Source organism: Patagioenas fasciata, chromosome W, assembly GCF_037038585.1.
Source record: "Patagioenas fasciata isolate bPatFas1 chromosome W, bPatFas1.hap1, whole genome shotgun sequence".
NCBI classification, from domain to species: domain Eukaryota; kingdom Metazoa; phylum Chordata; class Aves; order Columbiformes; family Columbidae; genus Patagioenas; species Patagioenas fasciata.
In genome coordinates this window covers 715,700-738,369 of record NC_092559.1, presented here as the reverse complement: position 1 = coordinate 738,369, position 22,670 = coordinate 715,700, and the positions used below count along the sequence as shown (strand labels likewise).

Sequence of the window (22,670 nt, the reverse complement as noted above, 5' to 3'; positions counted from 1 at the left end):
CGGGCTGGCGCTGAGCACCTGGGCTGGCGGTGGCCCTTGGCTGGTGACAGCGGTGTCCCTGGGTGGGGACACCCCAGGCGGGGTGTGCGGGACCCCCGGTGCCCCGTGGGGACGGCGCGGGGCCCATGTGCGAGCGGTAACGAGGAGCCGGTGTCTGCAGATGGCGGGACTGGGCTGAGCCGTCGCTAACCGATTAAAGCTGTTACACGTTTGGCTTTGTCTATTCCAGCCCATTTTCATCTTTCTTTCTCTTCAGGCAGTTACTATTGATTTTTTGCTCTCCTTTCTTTCCTCCCCTGCCATTGTTGAGCTGGCCGCTGTTTCCCTCCCCGCGGCCGCGCGTCGCTGTCCCCGCACAGCGCCTTCCCTGCACCGGGAGGGTTTGTGCAGACAGGTTCTCAATCTGGTTCCCTTCCCCGTGGGTTCTGTGCCGTTCCTGCCCAGCCACGTGAGCCTCGGGAGCAGAGGGAGCCGTGCAGCACCAGGATTTTGTGGATCTTTTCTCAAGTGAACAAATTAAAATATAAATTAGGCAGATTGCTGGTGGCTCTTTTTTCCTGTGATATCTTGGTGGGTTTTGGAGGGGGTTTCATTGGACACAGGCCTGGAAATAGGTGGTGTTTAGACTTTTGTCATGTGTTGTTTTGAAAAGTAAAATGGAATCATCCTCACCAGCCAAAAATCCGGGTAAGGGCAGTAATGGTCCTGAAGATGCGATTGAAGTTAAATGAAAATCTGTTTTATTTTACTGGGAAACACAACGTTGTTTGCAATATTAATGAAAACCGTTGCTTTTGGTTTTTCTCCCGTTTCTCCCTTTCCGTGGTAGGTTGTCTGTCCGGCCTCCCCCAAATGAAGAAGATGTCGACGTCGTACGAGGAGCGGCGGAAGCAGGCGACGGCCATCGTCCTGCTGGGCGTGATCGGCGCCGAGTTCGGGGCCGAGATCGAGCCCCCGAAGCTGCTCACGCGGCCCCGGAGCTCCAGCCAGATTCCCGAGGGCTTCGGGCTGACCAGCGGCGGGTCCAATTACTCCCTGGCCAGGCACACGTGTGAGTGGCCCAGCGCTCGGGTGGGGCAGGAGGTGTCTCCCCTTGGCTCCCTGCACGCTCAGCGCGCGGCGGCTCCTGCTCTCGGTGGAGTCGTTCACGCAGGGCTGGGCGCTGCCGGGGTCGCGTATTCGCGCACAGACCTTTCGGGATGTGGAGCTGGAGAAAACCGTACCGGCCATGAGGGCACGGGGAGGCGTGCAGGGTGTCTGGTGGAAAATCAGAGCCAGGTGCATTTAGGTCTCTTCCCACCAAAATGATTCTATTCTAAAATCATTTCTTCAAGCAAGAAAAAGCAAAATTCGTAGTGCACACTCAGACTTACGTGTTTTCTCTTTGGTGTGCGTCCTGTTAAAACTTTGAGACGCCACAGTAAAGTGGGTGCAGTTGTTCTGTGTTCCTGGCCGTAGCATGGAAGCCATGGTGGGAGTCAGCAGCACTCAAATAAGTTACCGGTTGTCAAAATGAATTCCTTCATTTACACCGTTAACACCCGCAGAGTTTGTGCTGTAAAAATTGCGCCTGTGGTTTCTTACTGTAATTAAGAAAATAATAATCGTGACCCTTTTTGAGAGGGCGGAATTCTCTAGAAATCCCCGTGGTAACCTCGCCTGCCATCCTGCATTAATCTCTGTTGACCTTACAAATAGTTCATGAGATATTTAATTATAAAACGCCACCCGAAGAATTTCTCATTACGGATGCACCACATCACACTTAAACTGCAGCTAATGCTGTGTTTATAAAGTTAATGGGCTGATAAATCTGAACGACTGTTCCGTCCTGAATATGAAAATACTTGATTCTGTTGTTAACGCAGTGTATTTTTCCAAGCATCTGCCATCAGTATAGTTATTAATGGTAAGTGTTTTGCCCTTTAACTCAGTCAGTGTCAAATACGACAGCATGTTCGTGGCACTGAGTTACTGATACTGTTTTTCAGGCTACACGAGCATAACCTCCTCGCACAGCGCGTTTTGGGGTTTCACGTCACACAATCATGGCAGCTGGAGCGGTGTCTGTGGTAGAGAGGTTGTGCTGTGGCTTTGCAGTCCCTTTTTACACGTATGCAGGCACACCAAGTGTACACAAGCAGGGAATGATGTGGGGTGTAAAGTCAGGTGTTTCATGTCTTCTGTTAAACTGGGGTTTCCAGCATTGCAGTGTCCCAAATATATTTAATCTGACAGTAGAATTTAACATGGGGTAGACCTGAGATTCATAGTGTGGTCAGTAGTGGGGTGGAAGAAACAGCTACTTCCTATGGAATGATGATCATTTCTATGGAAATAGCTTTCCTTAGAAAACATTAAAATAAATAGTGTGGTTTAATGGAATTATGCAATTAACAGGAATGAAAATACAAAGTTTAATGCACAGTTATGACCCGAGTCATATTGGCTTTCTCCTTCATGCTAGATTATAAACAAATTTTGGATTAAAATAATGGTAGTGTACTCTTGCTATAGCTCTGTAATGTAATTTCAGAGTTGGAGGAAGAAGGCATTTAAGGCAGCATAGTTGGGCTCTCTCCATAAATTGAAACAAGTCTGATCTAAACCTCATTTAGTGTCTTGGAACAGAATTGATCTTGCGTTCACATCTGATTCCCCCTCTGCAGGTTTGGAGAGGAAGAAAAATGGCACTGTTAGGTGGGTTTAACTAGGCCGGGGTTAGGCTGAAAAGGCTGGGAAACCAGCTCTTAGAAAGACTCTCTGCTTTTTCCTTTGTCCCCTTCCTAATGAATGATGCAAAGTCTTCCAGAATTTTGCGTGATGCAGAGGCAGCGCTCTCCTGGCCCCCCAGTGGATATTCTCCCCTGGAAAAGCAATATATACTATGGTGTTTAACAGAGACACTGGCAATTTACTGCACCCAGAATTGATTGTTCTGACCTATTAAACCTCTCGTTACATTTCCAGAAATGCCGTGCATAATTAACACGGAGGGAGCGTTCCCCTGAAGATTAAATTACGTTTCTGAGGTTTCTTACTTTGAATATGATACAATCTCACTACTGTCACACTTGATGACTGTTTTGCTTCTGAATACACTGTGAGACCGTGCTTTTGCAAATGAACGCAGGCGTTACTCGTGTCAGTGCTGAAAGGGGCTGAGGAGTTGCAGGCGTTGGGTCTGGTGCCAGGACGAGGTTTAAATGGCTCGAAGAGACCAGAGCCAAAGGGAGTTCAGTTAAAACCTAAGTGTCGGAATGATATTAAAGGCCAACGTGAAAATGAGTTCTGTAAAAACACCTAGGAAATTGGACATTGAGTGTGACTGAAAAGAAATCATTTTATCATTAAGTCTTTAGAACAAATTCTTCAATAATGTGGCTATTTTTAATTTAGGCCTAAGGATATCCCTGGTTTGATACCTGTCTGAAAGATGAGAGAAGATGCGCAATAAGAATTTGCTGTACTCAAAGCAGGGAGGGCCGAAGGGATATGGATTTTAACCCGGCTCTCCACATTTATATCTCTGTATTTCTCTTGGCATTCACAGATATTCGTCAAACCAGGAAAACATCCCTCCGAAGGGGTGACAATTTGGTTTAATTGGGAGGGCAGGCTGGAAGCGAGAGCAGTCCCGCACCTCCTACACAAAACAGAACGAGGTGCAAGGACGCTAACTCACGTTCCCGAGCCCATCATTTGTATTTAGCTGGAACTTGATCCCGTGGCACGTTGTGAGGCCCGAGTCGGAGTTATCAGCGTCTCCTTCGTGCCTGTGCTATTGATTTGCCTCTGCAAATGATTTAATTTTTCAATCTCTCGGCAGATCGGGGGTAACAATGCTGACTGATGTAATGTGGTCACAGCTCTCCAGACTCAGCCAGGAAAGGCATCTTGGAAATCCGGGGGCTACATGCATCGAAAATAACTGATGAGCTTTAGTATTCATGTCACGTCTTCATTAATAAAGATGCCATAAGGAGCAAAGGCTCAAACCTTGATGTGTTCAGCGAACCCCTGGAAAGGCAGGCAGGTGTTTAACAGCACCGGCTTTGCTGCATATGGAGCTTTATTATATAGGAATTTCATCTCCTGAGCTGCTTTTCTGCCGAGTTACTGCTTGAAGTGACTCCATCTCATAAGTCGCAGCCTAATTTTTAAAGAAGGGAGCTTTATTCTGTATAATATTCTGTTATTGAGTTTCCCAGTGGCTGCCGTTAGCAGAAGGCGCGTGTAAATCAGCACAACTGTTTTCACCGGGCAGATCTTCAGGTTTCAAGGGTTTTATGTATATATCCAACAAGACAGACAAGCCGCTGGTTCTGCTGCGGTTCTGCGTGGAGCAGACACCGGCCGCACCGCTCCGGTGGCACCGTGTGGGTGACACCGTCCCGGTCACCGCGGTGCCCCCCCGGCGGAGCCGCTCCGGGCTAATTACCTCTTTACTGCGCTGACTCTAATGTGACATGTTTATTGCCTTAACTAACAACTCATTAGCTTAGTTGATGTTTTTGTCAATATTAATTCGTTCATTTAAACCAAGTCAAAGCTTAAACAAAGATGTCGAGGCGGAGGAGCGGGCGGCGGAGGGACGTGGGCTCATCCATCCCGTCCTGAGCTGCGTTTGCAGCAGGAGCGGTGCCCGGAGATCCCGGGACGAGGGGTGAATTTCTCTGCCCTCACGTTCGAGTTGGCGCGATTTCCAAAAAAATACTGATATTTGAGACGTGAAATTCAGACAAATTAGAGCTTTGTGGCCTGGTGTCCACTTCAAGAAGGACCTTTCAGTTCTTTTAGACGTGTGGGGCTGGGGTGACCGGACTGGGGAAGCGTCTCTTGTTGGCTTTGCTGAGCACGTCACACCACAGGTGGTTCATTTAACACACAAAACAAGCAGCTCAGAGCCTGCTTCTGAAAGCTGGAGAAAAACCTGTTAACAGGCTATCCTTGCCACCAGAGCGAGCTGAATGAACGTTATGAAGAGGTAACGAATAATTATGTAGCAATAAGAAGTTATCTGGGAGTGTTGCTTGGTTTAGCCCTCCTTTGCTTTATAGATAGGTAATTACTAAAAAAAATAGTCTCCTAAATGAAATGATTGATCACATTTCTTCAGTGCGTGCAGCACGTGTGGAAAGGAGCCGTTGTTTTGGTGGAGTTTTGGTGAGTTGGGTGCCTGGTTTGTGCCGTGTCTCAGCTGAGCAGGCCCGCCAGGAGCCAAGATCCCCGTTAAAAAGCCTGTCATCTCAGCATGGTTCATTTTAACTAGTTTTCCCAAGTTTAATCGTTTAAGCTTGTTTTTCGTAGAAATTATTTCAGAATTATTGGTTTTTTTCTGAACGTTTCTGCTAATGTTACAGATTTACATGATTTTCTCAGTGAGTGTCTATTGAAGGGAGGACTGTTGTTTCTGTATTGATTTATTCTGTCTTTTGCACCATTTGCAGGCAACAATACTTAGGTATGTAGCCTTTGTGTACTTTTCCCAAACCGCATTTAATACTATTTATTTAGTGTTGCCAATAGTACGTTTAAGCCTCGGGGCAGCCAGCGTTGTCGCGGTGCGTTCGGCTGGGCCGGCCGTGCCGCGGTTGCGGTTGCGGGGGGCTGCGGGAGCAGAGGGTGCCGGCGCGGCTCTGAGCGGCTTCTGTCCCCCCGCAGGCAAGGCGCTGACGTTCCTGCTGCTGCAGCCGCCCAGCGCCAAGCTGCCGGCGCACAGCACGGTGCGCAGGACCGCCATCGACCTCATCGGCCGCGGCTTCACCGTCTGGGAGCCCTACATGGACGTGTCGGCCGTGCTCATGGGGCTGCTGGAGCTCTGCGCCGACGCCGAGAAGCAGCTGGCCAAGTAGGTGTTGGGTGCTCACCCCCAAACCAGCCCAGCGGGTGGGATCCTGCCCCGGGGTGGGACGTGGGGTGACTCCGGTTTCCAGTGGGGCGTCTCAACCGTCTAACTTGCTGTTTCCAGCGGGGAAAGGAGGGGGTCTGACCATGACACTGACACCGCGGCGCTGGCACCTCCCAGCAGCACATCACCCCCTCTGCGCCGGGGGTACGTGGCGCTTGGCTTCCCATTGTATTGCCAGTTATTCCGAGAAGCGAGTTAAACGTTTTTATATCTAAAATGCATCAGTCCGTCCCGCAGCCTGAGCTGGGGGAAGGTGTCCCTGCTCACAGCAAGGCTCGGACAGGGTGACCTTCAAGGCCCCTTCCTAACCACCCTATGATTCTATACTATTTTGTACCCTTTCTCTGTTGTAAAGCAGTCTTTTCAGAAGGTATTTCCCACCAGTGTGCCTGAATACGTGGATTTTCCCCCTCCCCACCCTGGTTTTTACAAGCTCAAGCTCTTAGGATGTGAATTGTTTTGGAAAGCGCCCTTTGAAAAGGTGGTTGTGTTATCAACAGCACCGCTGTTGATAGCATCAAGATAACCTGTAGACTTAGGATTGCTCAGAAGTGATAAACTCAATAGAGCACAGCCTGGCTCTGGGGTCAGAGAACAACTCAGGAAGGTGTCCTAAATCAAGATTTATATGGTGTGCTGCCTTGCACCTGCGTTCTAACCTCTGTGAAATAAAATCTTCTTTCAATTAGGTATTTGTAATTGGGGTTGGAGGAAGGAGCAGGTTTTGTGAGGAAGTCTGACACTTTGACCTAAAATACACGGAAAAATGTAATGCTTTTTTTTTTGCTGCGTGGAACTCTAAGTGTGTATTTGTGTTGTTTCTTAGAAATTACTGTTATTGTACAACTTTAGTTACATGTGCACAAACATGTAGGCAAACTTTTACACTTGATTGTGCTATGTGCTGTCAGTCATGCCAGCAGATTATTATGGTTAAATCCAATAATTATGGCTAGATGCTTCAGTGAGGTCATTAAGATGACTTTGCAATAGAGGGAAAATCCTGTCTCTTAATGCAGTTGGTGTTAAGATAATGGGATTCTTGACTGTTATTGTTTGGGATTTCTTTAACGTGTGCAACCTCGCAGGACACGAGCAGTGTTTTTATTGAGCACCCATGAGTTTTGATTGAAGACCTGAACTAAAAACGGGCTGAAGGTGGTTGGTTGTGTGGACTTGGGTGAGTTTTGCGCTGCGCAGGAGCAGCCGCGATGTTTCCGTCCCGCCTGTGCCGCCGTGGGCTGGCGGGGGTGCCCGGTCCCCGCGTCCCGCGGTGACGTCCCTGCTGTCACAGGTCAGCGTGGCTCCGTCTGCCGCGCGGGCGAGTGAGCGCATCGGCGCGCAGCCTGGAGGAGCCCAGCGCAATTGCCGTCCTGATAAATGGCGTAACGAGCGAGAAGGCGTTTGCTTATTAACCCATAACGAGGTTTGGATTGAAAGCGGCCCATTGGGCACCGCTGCGGCGCGTGGGGGCTCAGCGTGTCTGCCCCCCGCTCCGCCGCGGGCCCCGCACCGAAACACCTGCCCCCCGCGCCCCTCCTGCCGAGGGTGCGGTGGGAAAGAGCTTTATGGCAAGCTGCTGCTTTTTCAAACTAACAAAAAAATCACGTCTATCGACCAAAAAACCAGCCGTGGTTTTCTTTTTCCCTTCTGAATTAACTAAATATCTGAGGTGTTTCCCAAAGCTCCGGTATTTATAAGCACTTTGCTGCCCCAGTCCCCCCAGTGCGGGCAGCCGGCTGTGCCAGTGGGGCTGCTCCGTTCAGAGGGGTTTTCCAGCACTTAGTGGACTTGGATTTCTTGGCACAATGATTATAGGGATCGTTGCTGTCTGGTGTTTTACTTATTGAATTACAAGCTATAGTTTGATATAGATTATGATATACCAAAATTAGCAAATTGCATTCTGATTGATCCATATGTTTATATACGTGTGTACTGAACTAGGCTAAATCTCTTTAGTTTTGTGTTTAGTGGAAAACTTTTATATAGGGACATCTGGTTGTGACAAATTGTGCTACACACATAAACAAGTTATCTATTAAGAGAATCTATATTTAGTTGAAGATATTATTTGAATAGCGTATCGGTTCCCAAAAGCCTCCAGCTGTTGGGATTCAGGCCTGGGGGAAGGTGGGGTGCATCTGGGGAAGGGAGGGTGCCCAGAAGAAGAGCAGCTCTCAGATGTTAATGTTGCAAGGTGAATAAGCAGATTAACTCCAGTGTTTTTGGAGTTGGGACCAACGAACCGGTCTCTTCCTGGCCGCCCTGGGTCCTGCGGGTCTGCGCTCGGCTGGGCTCTGTGCCGACACGAGGGGGAAACGGGGACGGCGTCTGGTTTGCTTGCGGCAGCAGATGTGTTGTGATTGAAACAACCCCAAAGATGGGGCAATGTCTCCTTTCCCTCATTTCTTTTCAGAGCAGGTTGTGTCTGACTGTTCTCAGAGCAAATGAATCTGATAAACCAGGGTTTACCAATTTATAATAGAAGCACATAGAGATGCCAGAGATAAAGCGTGGGATGATTCTGCTCTTCTCCACGACTGTGCTTTTCTTTTCCAAGCCTTGCTTGACACGGAGCTTGCTTGCAGCCTTCTGCTTTAACAAAGTCTTGAGCCTCTGAGGCTTTTTAGCGGAAAGCTTCACTGTTATTAACACTCTGGTTCACACGCGCTGGTACTGTGACCAGCTCCTTCACAGCTCGTGGGGCCAGCGCTTGGTGCAGGTGTGGGCACAGCAGCAGGACCGACCACACCTGGAGAACACCTGGAAACGTTTTGAAGCGGGCAAACTGGTTTGCAGGCTCTTTCCTCGCTGCTATAGTCACCATTACCTTATCGTTTCTTGCATTTATCATATCATAGCAAATGAAAATGTGGCGTATGGGGCATTTAGATGGCAGTTAGTCCCTTGCTGTTATCCAGAGAATTGTGGCTAAAACTCGGTGTTAGAGATTCTAAAGAGCGTGTGAGTGCTGTCGGTGTTTGGGCAGCACAGGGCACGGGCTGTGTCACCTGGTGCCGCTGCCGCCGGGTCACGCAGGAAGGCGAATCAGGCCACGTGGGTGCAGTGCTGGCGGTTCTGGCGGAAGCTTTTCTCCCCGGTAACCAGTGCTGAGCTCAGTTCAGGACAATTACCGTGAGCGGGGGGTTTTTTGCAGCCTGTGCTTAAAACATTATAAAAGAAGAAACCGTAAATTCTCGGGAAGACATTCCACATTCGCCTCGTCCTCAGTTGGATTATATGTATTCAGCACATACGGATAATTTGTTAACAAGGCCTTTCTAACGCTTTAGACAGATGCGCATACTGTTTTCAATCTTCATGGTTGATTATTCGATTTTGTATTTGATGATAGAACACCCTGACTCCTAATCACCGCTCATTGTTGGAAGTCCATTATATTCTAACTGTTTGAGTGCTCCCGTTGACCTTGAACTGACATTATAAGCTGTTTCTAATCTTTTCACTCCATATTTCTAATGCTCCTTTTCTCTCTCCCGCTTTGTCCGGCGCCCGTTTAGCATCACAATGGGGCTGCCCCTGAGCCCGGCGGCCGACTCGGCGCGCTCGGCGCGGCACGCGCTGTCGCTCATCGCCACGGCCCGCCCGCCCGCCTTCATCACCACCATCGCCAAGGAGGTGGGTGACCCCGGGACCCGCGCCCTCCCGCCCGCCCCTCCCGGAAAGCGGAATGTTTGTATTCCCGCAGATGCTCAAATCACCCAGAATTTGGGATGTCATTTGTGTCTGGCTTAATCGTTGTACGCTGATTATGGAAACTTCCAATAGGATGTGTAAAATCCTGCTTTTTCTGGGCAATGCAGACAGGACCACATTAAGTATGAGTTAAAATGGAGTGGGGACAGAGCCGCAGGGGTTGGTGTGGGCTGGGCACAGTCTGGCTGAGCCTGAGCCCAGGTCCAGCCTTGGGCTGAGCCAAAGCGATAGGGTGGGCAATATTCAGTGCCCAGCCAGAAAAGCCTGTTATGAAGCAGCCATCTAATACCTAAGGAAAGATGTAATCAAGACCCGGGCATTCCCTTACCTTGGCCTTTAGTTCAGTGAGACTCAGAATGACGTAAAGCAGGTAAGCCCTAGTTTGCAGACTCCACCAAGGGTAACCATTAGTGGCTCCACTGATGATGAGGAACGATCCCCAGATCTCCAAGTGAAGCAGAGCATCATGCACGGTGCAGACCTTCTGCCCATGACCGTTGTCTGCTGTCCGCAGGTGCACAGACACACGGCCCTGGCCGCCAACACGCAGTCCCAGCAGAACATCCACACCACCACCCTGGCCCGGGCGAAAGGGGAGATCCTCAGAGTCATCGAGATCCTCATCGAGAAGATGCCGACCGACGTGGTGGACCTGCTGGTGGAGGTGAGGCTGTGCCGCCGGCCCTGCTGGGGCTTCCGTGTCTTGTGGAGTTTCCTTCGTGTGGGCCGCAAACCTTTCTGTGCACGAAGAGGATTTGATTTATGCTGCCCAGCTCATTTTTTGAACTCTAAATGCTAAAATTGCATTAAATTGCACTAAACTGCTTTGTTGGGGCAAAACCCCAAGCAAGAAAACTTGCTGGAGCTCGGGGGTGCTCGTGGCACTGGGGATCCCGTGCATGGTTGATCTGGCACATTCATTGGCGCTGATGGATGCTGTTGAGGAACGGTACAAATGATGTGACAGATCTGTAACGTTGATACTGATGCCCAGAGGCCCTTTTCAAACCAGAGCTACTTGTAGAGCTCCATCACTGATGTTCACTGCTGGTTTGTTGGTTTAAAGCTGTTTATGGGTGCTCTGAATGGTTCCCGTTATCAGTAGCATTGCTGGTGTAAACTCTTCTCACGTGCAGGACAGTTCTTGTTTGTTTTATCTCAATTATATTTGAAAGTTGGATATCAAAGATGCAGTCAGGCATGGAAATTCTCTATTTTTGCTAGTTAGAACTTTTATTATGGAACATAAAATACTGTATATCAAATGACTTTAACTTTTTGTTTCCAAGGTGATGGACATCATCATGTATTGCCTGGAAGGGTCTTTGGTTAAGAAGAAGGGTCTTCAGGAGTGCTTTCCAGCCATCTGCAGGTGAGAAAACCGTGAGGAAAGCTGCTGGGTCACCAGCAGGATGTGTCTCGTTCTCAAGAGCAAAACAACCTTTGGCACGGTGCTTTCCCCCGCAAAGCGGAGCGAGCGCTGCTGGTCACGTAGAGCTGCCCCGCACACCCCAGTGTGCCGAAACGGCTCGGGCAGCGTTGAAAATCCGCCATTTGTGGCGAGAGGCAGCTCGGGAAAGTGACAAATAGGAGCTTGCCCAGAATCTTGGGGCCGAGGAGCGCGGTGCCGCCTCGTGAGGCGCTGCCGGTGGCCCGGTGGATCACTGCGCACCCAAAGGCACGGGTGGCCCCGGAGCCGCCTCCCTCGCTGACCCGCAGTGCGATTTCAGCATCAGCCGTTCTCTTTGTCTTGGGCTCATTCTGCCACCCCCTGAAAATGAGACTTCAAATAGTAAAATGTGATTTATAAAATGGGAACACTTACAGTATCTTTAGACTGTGATAAATATCCCAGTTATACCATTAAAGTTGTACAACCGATAAATTATAATAATCATCTGTCGACCGTTACCTTTTAATTTAATAAGCTATTAAAATATTTAATAGTTTCAAAAAAAGAAGAATGATGTTGTTGACAGGTAGTCCACTGACAGAGGTAATCTTCCTTCTTCCCGGTACTTTAAAAGGCTTACCTTAAAAGAGAAATGCAAGGCTAAGTGGGAATTAATGCAAAAATCTCCTTATTCCTGTTGGATTTTTATAGTGATACCTCCTCTTAAAATTTTGTTAGATTACCAGTAATATTTCCTATTCTACGTAGTTATAGCCATTGTAAAAATGATACAGCACCCCACCCTTCAGCCCAATGGAAATGTTCATTGGATTTCAGCAAATGGTTGAATCTCTGGAGAGGTTCCAAGGGGAAGCGCTTTGCCATAATCCCGATGGTAATTCTTTTAATACCCCAGCTCTTTCTGCCGGGCCGAGGTTGGGTATTTGCAGGGTTTGGAGGGGTCAGGGTCCGTCAGCTCTTGTGGCGATGCTGGTGGTGCCCAGCGCCTCACTGCGTGGAAAGGAAAAGTAATGAGAAGTGAAATAGTCCTGAAGCGTGTCAGAATTGTTATCCAGAACCCCTCTGGCTGCTGCAAGATACTGGAATTTGAAACTAAGATTTAATTTAGCCATGATGTTAATCAACAGGCTCTTTCTAATGAACATTTAACATAAAGAATGAGGCTAAAGAGCTGACAACCGGATGTCAGCTTAAGGAGTAATTAATTCTTTTAGAAAATTGCACCCAAAACCAGCTGTTTCCTTTAAGCTTTTTTCCCCGCACCCTCTGCTGTTGTGCAGTCTGGTGGATCCCTCTTTCCCAGAGCAATCCGGAGCCAGCGCCGCGTCCACACGGGCGTGTGAAGGCCGTGAGGAGCGAGGGCAATGCCGTTTGCTGGCCTGCAGCAGCACCTGCTGCTCTCCTGTGCTTTGGCTCTCCCGTGTTGCAAGGTCTAGAAATTCCTTGGATTTTGCTATTGTTTGAGTTCAAACTGGTGCCTGAATGTTAAGGACTATCACATGCTTCAGTTCCTTTTCACCTGCAGGATGTTATTAGATAAGGGAGTGCTGGATAAATTCTCGTTTTGCGCCCCCCCGTGCCAAACAAGCATGTATGAGTTTGTGTATTTTTCCCTATGCTTGCTCTCTTTCTTTCTCATTTGATTTTCAAGGAAAAGTGCTTTGTAGGGTGTCAGGATTGCCTGGTTTAACATTTGCCATCCAGCATTGTTGTGTTCCCCGTACACAGAACAGGCACGGGGACACTCGGGGACCTGGTGATCATCGTGTGGTTTACTCCCAAACTCATTGGAGAAGTCGAGCACTGTGTAATAGAAGTAAATAAATGTGATGTGATTCTGCAGAACGTATCAAACACCAGTTGGCTTTGTTTGCCGGATGCCACCTATGAAAACTGGCGGTGGATGGGTTTTTCAATCAAGCTCTGTTCCGACACTAATCACGCGATGGCGTTGCAGATGGATGTGAACCCCCCGGTCTCACCTGTGACTCGCTCTCGTGTCCCACGCAGGTTCTACATGGTGAGCTACTACGAGCGCAGCCACCGGATCGCGGTGGGAGCGCGGCACGGCTCCGTGGCGCTCTACGACATCCGCACCGGCAAGTGCCAGGTAAAGCAGCCGGGACGCCGGGGCAGCGCCGCGGGGATCCCCGGTTCGGTACAGAGTTCCCGGGGCTGGGTGGGTGCACCCCTGCTCTGAAACACACCATTTGTATAAGTGGTTATAGCAGTACACTTACCTAACAGAGAAAATCCACCAAGGGCTTTGGTTTTTTCCTAAAACTCCTCCCTACAAGATGCCACGATGCTTACGTTTGAGGTACTTACGCTTTTCTGATGTCAAATAAGATCCAGGTTTTCTTACGGGTGACCAGTGCCCTAGGAGAAGATAGACTTACAGGTCATGTTGAAATGAGCACCTGGAGTTAAAACCGTTTACATGACCAAGTATTTGCCGTATCTCTTCAGAGAAGTTCTCTGGTAACATTCTTTGTTATTCCTTGTACTGCGTGATCAGCTCCTTGAGTTTCAATGGTCTTTATGTAAAGCTTGGACACAATATCTGTATTTTGGATCTGCCTTATTGTTGTGTGTGTGTAGCCGTGCATTTTTGTTGTGTTTAAAAGACGTTACCGTTAGTCCTCAACAAATGTGTGCGCTGTAGAGCAGGTGGCGTTTTGTGCTGCGGATCCGCAGAGCACCCGCTGGGCTGAGCACGGCTGTGCCCAGATTCCGGGCTTTCCTTCCCAAATCTGGCACCTGACACCTTTGTATGGGATGTTCTGGTGGGTTTTGCTTAGACAGATGTCCTCTGGAAGCTCAGATGGCCAGATTTATTTTATAAATAGCTATATAATGCAGGCAAATAGGAAGTATGGACTGCTCTATGTTGTTTGAGCTTTAGTCACTTGGATCGTGATTTATTAATGAACTATAAAAACTGCTGAATATGGAAATACACTTTGGGGCTCCTGCGATAATTAGGGCAGGCTCCTTTGCACATTTTATTATTCTTTATAAGATCTGAAAATTAGGAGTGTGCCGGGTACATGACTATTAGGGGGCAACGCCATCTATTGGATACAGGTTTCTTGTTCCAAATCCGATCTTGTAAGTTCTTCTGTTTCTCAGCAGCAGATTCCAGGCTGCTCAGGAGATGTGAAATAACTTCAGGGTTGTGTAGGAGGAAGTTTTGAAATGGGGAAAAAGCTGAACATTTTTAACATGCTTTTATTCAGAAGTGAAAGCCTTTCACAATGGTTATCAAAATGCATTAATTGCCCTGGTGTGCTTGGATCAAGCGTGAGTTGAGACACGGATCTGTCCCCACGCCAATATAGTTCTGGCTGTTGGGGTCTCACCCCAAAACCAGCAGAAATGCTGGCTAAAGGGAGAGATTGCTTTTGTGTGGGGATGTGGGCGTTGAGTAATTCATGATGATCCAATGTGGGACCTTACCCAGTGCGTTACAGTGTCGTTGCGCTGCTGCGGGTGAAGCTCAGGTGTTGGGTTTCGCCTCTCGCAACCATGCTCTGAACATGCTTCCCTGATTTTCACACTGCAGGTGACACAGGGTGCTGGTGATCTGCTTGAACAAAAAATGGGGAGGCGTTTGAACTGCATCGATAAGGAACAAAACCACTTTCTAGGTGGGGTTTTTTCCTCCCAGCACATTTCTATTTCGCTTTCAGGAAAGGCGGTTGTATGTACGGACTGGAAAATGACACCGAGTGATTAATAGAATGATGGATGCCAAGGATCACCTTTCTTTACAAACCATAGATCAACATTTATAGATGACAGGTTTTTTCCAGTGAAATTTACAGTATTAGTATCAGTTATTTAACAAGGTGTCAGTTATGAGTACAGCCGGTAAGATGGTAGCTCAGCACCTGAGTTACCTGCGTTTGTGCCGTGCTCTTGGCTCGTGTTACCGCTTTGTGCGGATGTGCCTGGTAACGTGCGCTTCTTCCTAATGCCTTTGAAAGAGAGGTTGTAACTGCAATATGAATATTTACAATTGCTAGACTGTTCTACATGAAATCTCACTTTCAAGGAAATATCTTATGTCAGGGCTTTGGGACTTTAGTTAATTGTTAAAGCTTTAAATTGGGCTTAAAATTGCAGCCTTTTTTATTGTATTGTGAGAATTCAAAATACGTGGTGGGGTTTTTTTACCTCATTTTTAGGGAGAGATTAGGTTCTCTCTCTTTTTCCCTTTTCTATCAAGTCATGTATTCAGTATTTTCCAGGCTAATAGGCTACCAGGTGGTTTCACATTCTTCACATTCTAAGTTCCTACTAATTATCCGTGCCTTGGAGGAGATTGTGGGGAGGAACGCTCTGGAATACTTTGGGTTTACACTGACAGTGTTCATGTTATATTTATGTAAAGGTTTCACTAGCATCAAGTTGATATGAAATGTGCCTTTCTTTGGGAGGAATTGGTTTGGTTTGGAAAAGCAGATGATTTTGTTGCCATTTATTCTGTTGTCTGAAGAGGAAATGCAGCAGTTTTAAGCCAGATTCTGAAGATACCTGGTGGCTGGTAGAAATCAGTCTTTAATCTTGCACATCAGTTCTACTTTTGCTAGGAAATAGACACTAATTGTCATTTTAATCCTCCAGTGTCTCCGTGTGCATCTCGGAGGTCGAGACTGAGATCTCGACACGGGCAGCACAACACAACAGGAATCTGCTGCGGGAAGGGGAGCAGGGTTGGTGTTCAGACAATGACCTGCTTGGCCATGTGGGTGGTGGCAGGTTTGCTGGGGTTTCTGTTTCTGGAGGATCTGCTGGGTGCTGGAAGGGAGGTGTGTGGCTGGATCACCTCTCCGTCCCTCCCGGGGAGGCGACGTTTGGGCTGCAGATCGCTCACGCCATGCTCAGAAGTGAAAACCCGGCACAAAACGCTTGCAACCTCGTTCTGTGCCTTACTTCTATTTCAAAAATAAATTATCATAAGAAAAGCGCTGAATAAAGCTAACAGCTTGAATAGAAAGGGTGCTGTGCGATTAACCTAATGTATGTTTTTATGCTTTTTTTCATTTATGTGGGTGATCTCATCCCACTTTTATTCTGGAAAGCAGAGAGCTGGCTGTGTTTAAATAGACAGGTATCGCTGGCGACCTGTCTGGTGTTCCCGTTTGTGTCCTTTCTCGCTGCCCTTTCCCGAGCGAGCTTCTCCCCTGGATCCCGGCTGTGTGCGCATCCCGGAGGGCTTTGCGGTGGCCGGAGCGCCGCGGTCCCCGGTGCCGCGTCCGAGCTGCCCTGGCGGCGCGCCCCTGCCGCGGAGCGTGAGCTTCATCAGCCGCGCAGAAAGGTGCAGGTTGCATCAAAAACTTCCATCCTCGCAACCTGTCGACCACAATTTGCTGATGATTATTGATTATTTCGCAGCCTTTCGCTCACTCTGGCACCGCGGCCAGCCTTGATATACAGATAGGGCTGCAGTCCAGCTAAAATAAGACTCCATCTTGATAATGGACTGAGATGAGATACTGTTATTTGATAAAGATAATTGATGTTTCGCGGTGAATTGGAAAACGGTTGTGCGTGCGGCAGAGCTGCGGCCGCTCCGTCTGCAGACGTGGCCTTTGTTGACAAAACCCCATGGAATCCGTGCACTGTGTGAGCCAGAAATCACGCACCCGCACCCAAAAGCACCGCTGGTAATTCTGCAGCCACGAGGAAATTTCTGGAACAGGTACGCGGCTTAGTGTGCTGGTGCCCCTGGACATCTCATGTCCTCTGCTTGGGATGCTCTTGGTAATTTGTTTCAGGTGAGCTGGCATCCTCAAATCCGTCTCTCTTTTGAAATGTATACATGGCATTTGAATTTGGCCAAACGCTGCTTGAAAAGGTTGCAACTTGTCGAGGGGAAATAAGGCATAGTGTGGGTGTAGATGTTCTTCCTTGTGCTGAAGTTTTAGCTCGTTAATTTACAGCAGGCTGTGTGCTGGTGCTGTGGCCCTGGGTCCTGGTTGACTCAGGTATCTCTCACTCGTTGCAAGTTCTTTGCCCGTGTTCTTTTAGTCCTGTTCTAACCTTTGTAACCTGTAGTGAAGCCCTAAGCGGTGGCAGCGAGCGGGGTTATCGGGGAGACAAATGTCAAATAATAAAGGCAGTAAAATATTAGTATGTCTCAATAGGGTGTGTAGGTTACTTTATCAACTTGAAGTGTGCGTTTTAGTAAGTTTCTGAAAATGGAATTGCCGTGGTGATACAGCGTTTCACATCACCTGTAACAGTTCAGTGCAGGGTTTAGGGAACGCCGCGCTCCGAACGTGGCTGTCACCGGCTGGTCTGCCGTGCCTGGGGACAGCGTGGGGACAGCGTGGGGACAGCGTGGGCTCTGCTGGGAGCGTCCCCCGTGAGAACGCGGTGGCTGCGCCGGCGCTGCCGCAGCTGCAGCCGCTCCCGCGCTCTGCCCCGCCACCGAGACCGAGACCTGCGCTCCTCGTTGCGTGCGGACGGAGCCGCTTCGGAGCAGCAGAGCTGGGGGCAGCCGGTCCAAAGCCATCCCACAGAAAGCACGTTGGGCCGCGTGTTCTCCGCTGGCTCGTTAGCGCTGCGGTTCGTTAACGCAGCGTTCAGGAGTCCCAGCACCAAATGTCTGGGTGCAAGCAGAGTATTTGGAATGAGCAGCACTAATTTGGTTTCGTTAGGCTTACCCGCTGGCCTCGGAAGCACGAGATGAGCGTTGTGAAGCGCCTGTTGACGGAGTGCACTGAAAAATAAATCTTGGCTTGAAAGGATTAGCATCAATTAGAGAAGCACTTCCTTTAAATAACAAAGCAGATTAATTCCCTTAAGGATTGTACTTATTAGAACACATTTTCAGTAGTAAAAAGAGCAACAAGTGTGCTAGTACTATTGATTTTTCTACCTTTGTATTACCAAAACATATTTTATTGACAAGTATTACTTGCTTGTTAAGTGCTGAAGAGTTTGATGGGTCCCAGCATTGGATCACCTAATTAATTGCCTTTTCAAACTTTCATCCCAGGTTGTGGTGATTACATTACAGGGGCAGGTTGGAGTTCACATGCCTTTTGCATTATAAACAAGAGATGAGTATATTAAGGGGTTCTTACTCTATGCGGCCAGCTCCGTCTGCAGCCCCGAGCCGGTCTTCGTCTCCGGGAGTGCCGGGGATGGGTGTAGCGCAGCTGCTCCTGTTGTCGCAGCCGGCTTTGCTGACCGGGTGTTGCAGAGTATGTGCATATGCCTGACAAACCGCTTTGGTGTAACAGCTGAGTTTGGCGGGGATTGTGTTCCTGCACTGATTTAATTCCATTTTACTGACTAAGCAGCTATTAGAACTCTTAGGATGAATTGTTGTGGTATTTAGCACCTGACCAGCCGTTTCCACGGCGTTTTCCCATTTGGGTGTCAGGAGGAGGTGTTCTCTGTGCTGGGCACGAGTCCCACGTGTGACAGGGCTGGAGACGCAGCTTGGGAGGCATCTCTGCGTCGGGTTTAATTCTTCGTGCCGACACTGCCCTCCCTCAGCCTTCCACAGAGGGTTTCTGGAAGCCCCCGTGCTCGTGTGTCTGTGGTTACTGTGCTGGGCACCGTGGCGGTGCCGCGTGGTGACCGCTCTGTTTCTCTTCCCGTTCCCTCCCCAGACCATCCACGGGCACAAGGGCCCCATCACGGCCGTGGCGTTCGCCCCCGACGGCCGCTACCTCGCCACCTACTCCAACTCCGACAGCCACCTCTGCTTCTGGCAGGTAAGGCCGCGGCCCTCACCACCCCGGTAATGGTTGGGGATCGGCTGTGCACGAGGAGACGCTGACAGCGGGGAGCCCCAGGTGCAAACGCTGAGCCTGAACCACTCAGGCCACCATTTTGTGAGGTATCCAGGGGTTTGTTGTCTTTAAAAGGTGAGCGATCATTTTCTTGGCAACCTCGCATCAGTACAGATGCTTTTTGTCAGCTGTAGGCTGCTGTCTGTATTCTCTAAGCAGGATTTTTTTCTTCCTTCAAATGGCTTTAGACTTAATTTGTTATTTGGAAGCAGCCGATGTGATCAGGCGATGTGCGCTATCGCAGTCTTTGAGTCTTACAGTAGCCAGACTATAGAACAGAACTCAGTTATACCCGTAAGTACCAGGTACGCTCTTTAACGTGCTTCCCCAGTTTCTGTGCCATTCAGTAATTCTACAGGTGCCATAAGAAATTAGTAAATGATTACCCATCGCTGTATCGTGCGCTTTCTGAGACGGTAAATGAGAACAGCAGGAATCTTCATCCATCAGCTGTGTTTGTTCCATTTAAGTGCTGAGGGAGAATCTGGGAAGCAATCAGACCAGATCTTTCAGAATTGGCAGGAAAAAAGTCGGGCATGACTTGTAAATCGTGATCTGCCGCGCTCCTCCAGGTGTGTAAATGTGCACGCTAAAGCGGCTTTTGCATAGAGAGTTAAATATTCTTACACATTTAGCTTTAAAATGTGACCTCGTGCACTAGTGATTTTTCCCTTCTGTGTTCTATTTGGCACTATTATTAATGCAGGAAAATCAGTAGCATTAGTCATCTTAAAAGGGTTATTACTCAAGATGATTTAAATTGTGAAAATGTCAGTGGTGCTCGCACGCTCCCTGCTAGAGATGCCGTGATTTACACCCTCTGACACCGCGCTGCTGCCGAGAGGAGCCACAAAAAAGTAATGGCTCGTGCTCTGTCCTGATCAGAATTCAGGAGGTGGCGGCAGCAGCAGCAGCAGCAGCAGCAGCGCGCCCGCAGCGTCCCCGCTCCGCCCAGCCTTCCCGGGGCGCTGCTCCGAGGGCAGGGTTTGTGCCTCCTGCTGGGTCAGATCAGAGGGTCTCGTTTGTTAAATGGTGGAGCTGCACGGGGCGCATCAGCGGTGCCTGGGCTGCTTCACAGCAAGCCGGGCTCAGGAGGTCGCTTCCCATCGGCCCTTCAGCCACCGGGCAAGGAAAAGCTCCCGCTGTTGGGCTTTCCTGTCCGTACCCACCACGACTGCTCTTTGTTCTGCGCATCTTCGGCTCTAGTGTTTTAGTGATTTTGGTAAACGCCAGTCTAGCATAAATACAATCTCATTAATATTTCACAGTTTTCCCTGAAATTCTGAAGGCGTACGCTTATGCTCAGCATCCTTTAAAAACTCCCCCAAGCAGCGCAGTAAGGTGAGCGCACAGAGTTGGTCAGGGCTTCCCGTGTGCCCGGTCGTGCACCAACAGGGCATTAAACAGCACAGCTGGCCCAGCTCGAGCAACATCGATTGTCACGGTTTGGGGTGGCGAGGGGACGCTGGGGTCCGGGGGGATCCAGGCAGGGGCTGACGGTGCTGTCCCTGCAGATGAACACGTCTCTCCTGGGGAGCATCGGCATGCTCAACTCGGCGCCCCAGCTCCGCTGCATCAAGACCTACCAGGTGCCACCGGTGCAGCCGGCGTCGCCGGGCTCACACAACGCGCTGCGCCTGGCGCGGCTCATCTGGACCTCCAACCGCAACGTCATCCTCATGGCACACGACGGCAAGGAGCACCGCTTCATGGTCTAGGGGAACCCCTCGTCATCCTCATGGCGCACGATGGCAAGGAGCACCGCTTCATGGTCTAGGGGAACCCCTCGTCATCCTCATGGCGCACGATGGCAAGGAGCACCGCTTCATGGTCTAGGGGAACCCCTCGTCATCCTCATGACGCACGACGGCGAGGAGCACCGCTTCATGGTCTAGGGGAACCCCTCGTCATCCTCATGGCGCACGACGGCAAGGAGCACCGCTTCATGGTCTAGGGGAACCCTCACTGCCGCGGCGCTCCTCGCCGTGCCCATGCTGACACCAGTGGTTCCCTTGCAGCAGGAGGATGGGGACGGTGCTGGGGATGGTGCTGAGGATGGCTCCTGCGCAGCATGGAGCAGCGGGACCAGTGTTGCCATGGTGGCATCCTCGGGATCACCCCGGCTGTGCCAGTGGCCAAATCCAGCCCCTCGCTGGATGTGGGTTCTGCCGCAGCCCTCCTAACCGCACGTTTCCTTGGACACTCGCAGAATGTCAGTGTTTACCAAAAAGCCCGTGTTTACATGTACTGTCTCCAGTGAGCACTGAACGAGGTGGAGCCCTGGGGTGCCGGGGGGCTCCGTGCCGGGGGTTTCTCACCCAAAGTCTCAGTTTCCGAGGACGGGAAGCGCTGTTGTGCCCGGTCACTGTTTGCTGTCGTCTGCAAGAAACAGTCCACGTGTACATAACAAAAAAAGTCTCTCTAAGGTGGAATAGCAAACTTGAAAAAAGGAGTATTTATATATAAGGGTGTTTTTCTTTACCAATGCAGGTATTTATTTAAAAAAAGAAAAAAGATAAAAAGCGTTTTCTTCCTAAAGCCGCTGCCATTTGTGCCGGGAGGCGCGGGGCAGCGAGGCCCCAAAGCCGCGGTGGCACCGCCGCGCTGGCCTCGCGGGGACCGGGGCAGGACCGGGGCGGCACAACCGGCATCGGCGGGGACCCTTCTGGCCGGAGAAACGGCGAGAGGTGAGTTAGTGGGGTGGGTGTGTTGGTACCTGTCCTGTGCAACGTTAGCTCTGACTGTGTTTCCCTCTTACATATCTCATTCTGTGAAATATTTAATAGTGTGCAAGTGTGCTGCTTTATGCTCACAGGAAAGAAAAAGATCTATAAAATACTATTTTATTTAAACATATTGATGTATATGTTTGTATAGCTTTTTCTTTGCTGGTTTTGTCTGAAAAGCTCACCGAGGGCGGCTGTCTTTACATAATAGAGTGAAAATGGTACTTGTAGAATCTTCCCTGCCCCAAAAAGGAATAAATGAATTTTAAAAATGGCTTCTAAATCTAAAAAACATGGATTTTTTTAGATGTCTGTGTAGTACGCTGTACATGGAGATGAGATTGACATCCGGAAGACACATATCTGCTTGCTGTTTAAAAATAATAAATATATATAGAAAAAGCAAGAAATGAAGACCATTAGGAATGTTTAACACAAACTGCCGTCAAGCTTCATCTTCCCTGCGGCGGGAATGTGGTGTACGGTGGAGAACTCTGTAGTACAGTATCAGGGTCTTTTCTAAGTGAACTAACGCAACGTGCATGTCCATTGTGTTCATACAGATGTATATGTAACCCTGCAGATTAAAAACAAATTAAAGAGAGGGTTAAGAGAGAGTTTTAATCCGCGGACCGAGACGCTGTGGTGGAGCAGGGCTGAGGTACCTGTACCGCGGCTGCCGTGGCCTGGGATCCTCCCGCCGGCTCACGGTGCATCGCGTGTGTGCGCGTGTATGTGCGCGTGTGCGTGTTCATTTTCCAACCCAAATGCAGCCGGGATCCCACACGTGCCCCTTGGGGCGCAGAGCGGGGCCGGGTCCGCTCCCCGCAGCCCTGGTGGGGACGCTGGTGTGCCGGGTGTCACTGCCCCGCATGTCCCCACCGTGTCCCTGTCCTGCCGTGCTGCTTGCACCCAGTTGAGCCCAGCCCAGCCGGGGCAGCTCTGCTGAGCCCGGCCCAGCACCCTGTTGTCCCCCAGTGTCATCTTCAGTGTTCTGTTGATCCTCTGGTGCTGCGTTTGGGCTTGTCCTTGTAGACATGGAGACGTATGTGGCTTCATTGGCAGTTTACAAGCAAAAGGTGACA

General features: G+C 49.6%; 1 protein-coding gene across 3 annotated transcripts in view; it reads left to right on the top strand.

The window, feature by feature from the left end:
* The window catches only part of LOC136114602 (WD repeat-containing protein 7), a 63,650-nt gene extending 41,461 nt beyond the window's left edge, over positions 1–22,189 (top strand). For all 3 annotated transcript variants that reach the window (XM_065859990.2, XM_065859991.2, XM_065859989.2), the window contains 8 exons: positions 830–1,051; positions 5,665–5,851; positions 9,436–9,553; positions 10,146–10,295; positions 10,921–11,003; positions 13,056–13,155; positions 18,677–18,781; positions 20,374–22,189. In XM_065859990.2, coding sequence (XP_065716062.1) covers positions 830–1,051; positions 5,665–5,851; positions 9,436–9,553; positions 10,146–10,295; positions 10,921–11,003; positions 13,056–13,155; positions 18,677–18,781; positions 20,374–20,577 — 1,169 coding nt within the window. In that variant the 3' untranslated portion in view covers positions 20,578–22,189. The remainder of the gene's footprint in view (positions 1–829; positions 1,052–5,664; positions 5,852–9,435; positions 9,554–10,145; positions 10,296–10,920; positions 11,004–13,055; positions 13,156–18,676; positions 18,782–20,373) is intronic.
* The last annotated feature ends 481 nt before the right edge of the window (positions 22,190–22,670 follow it).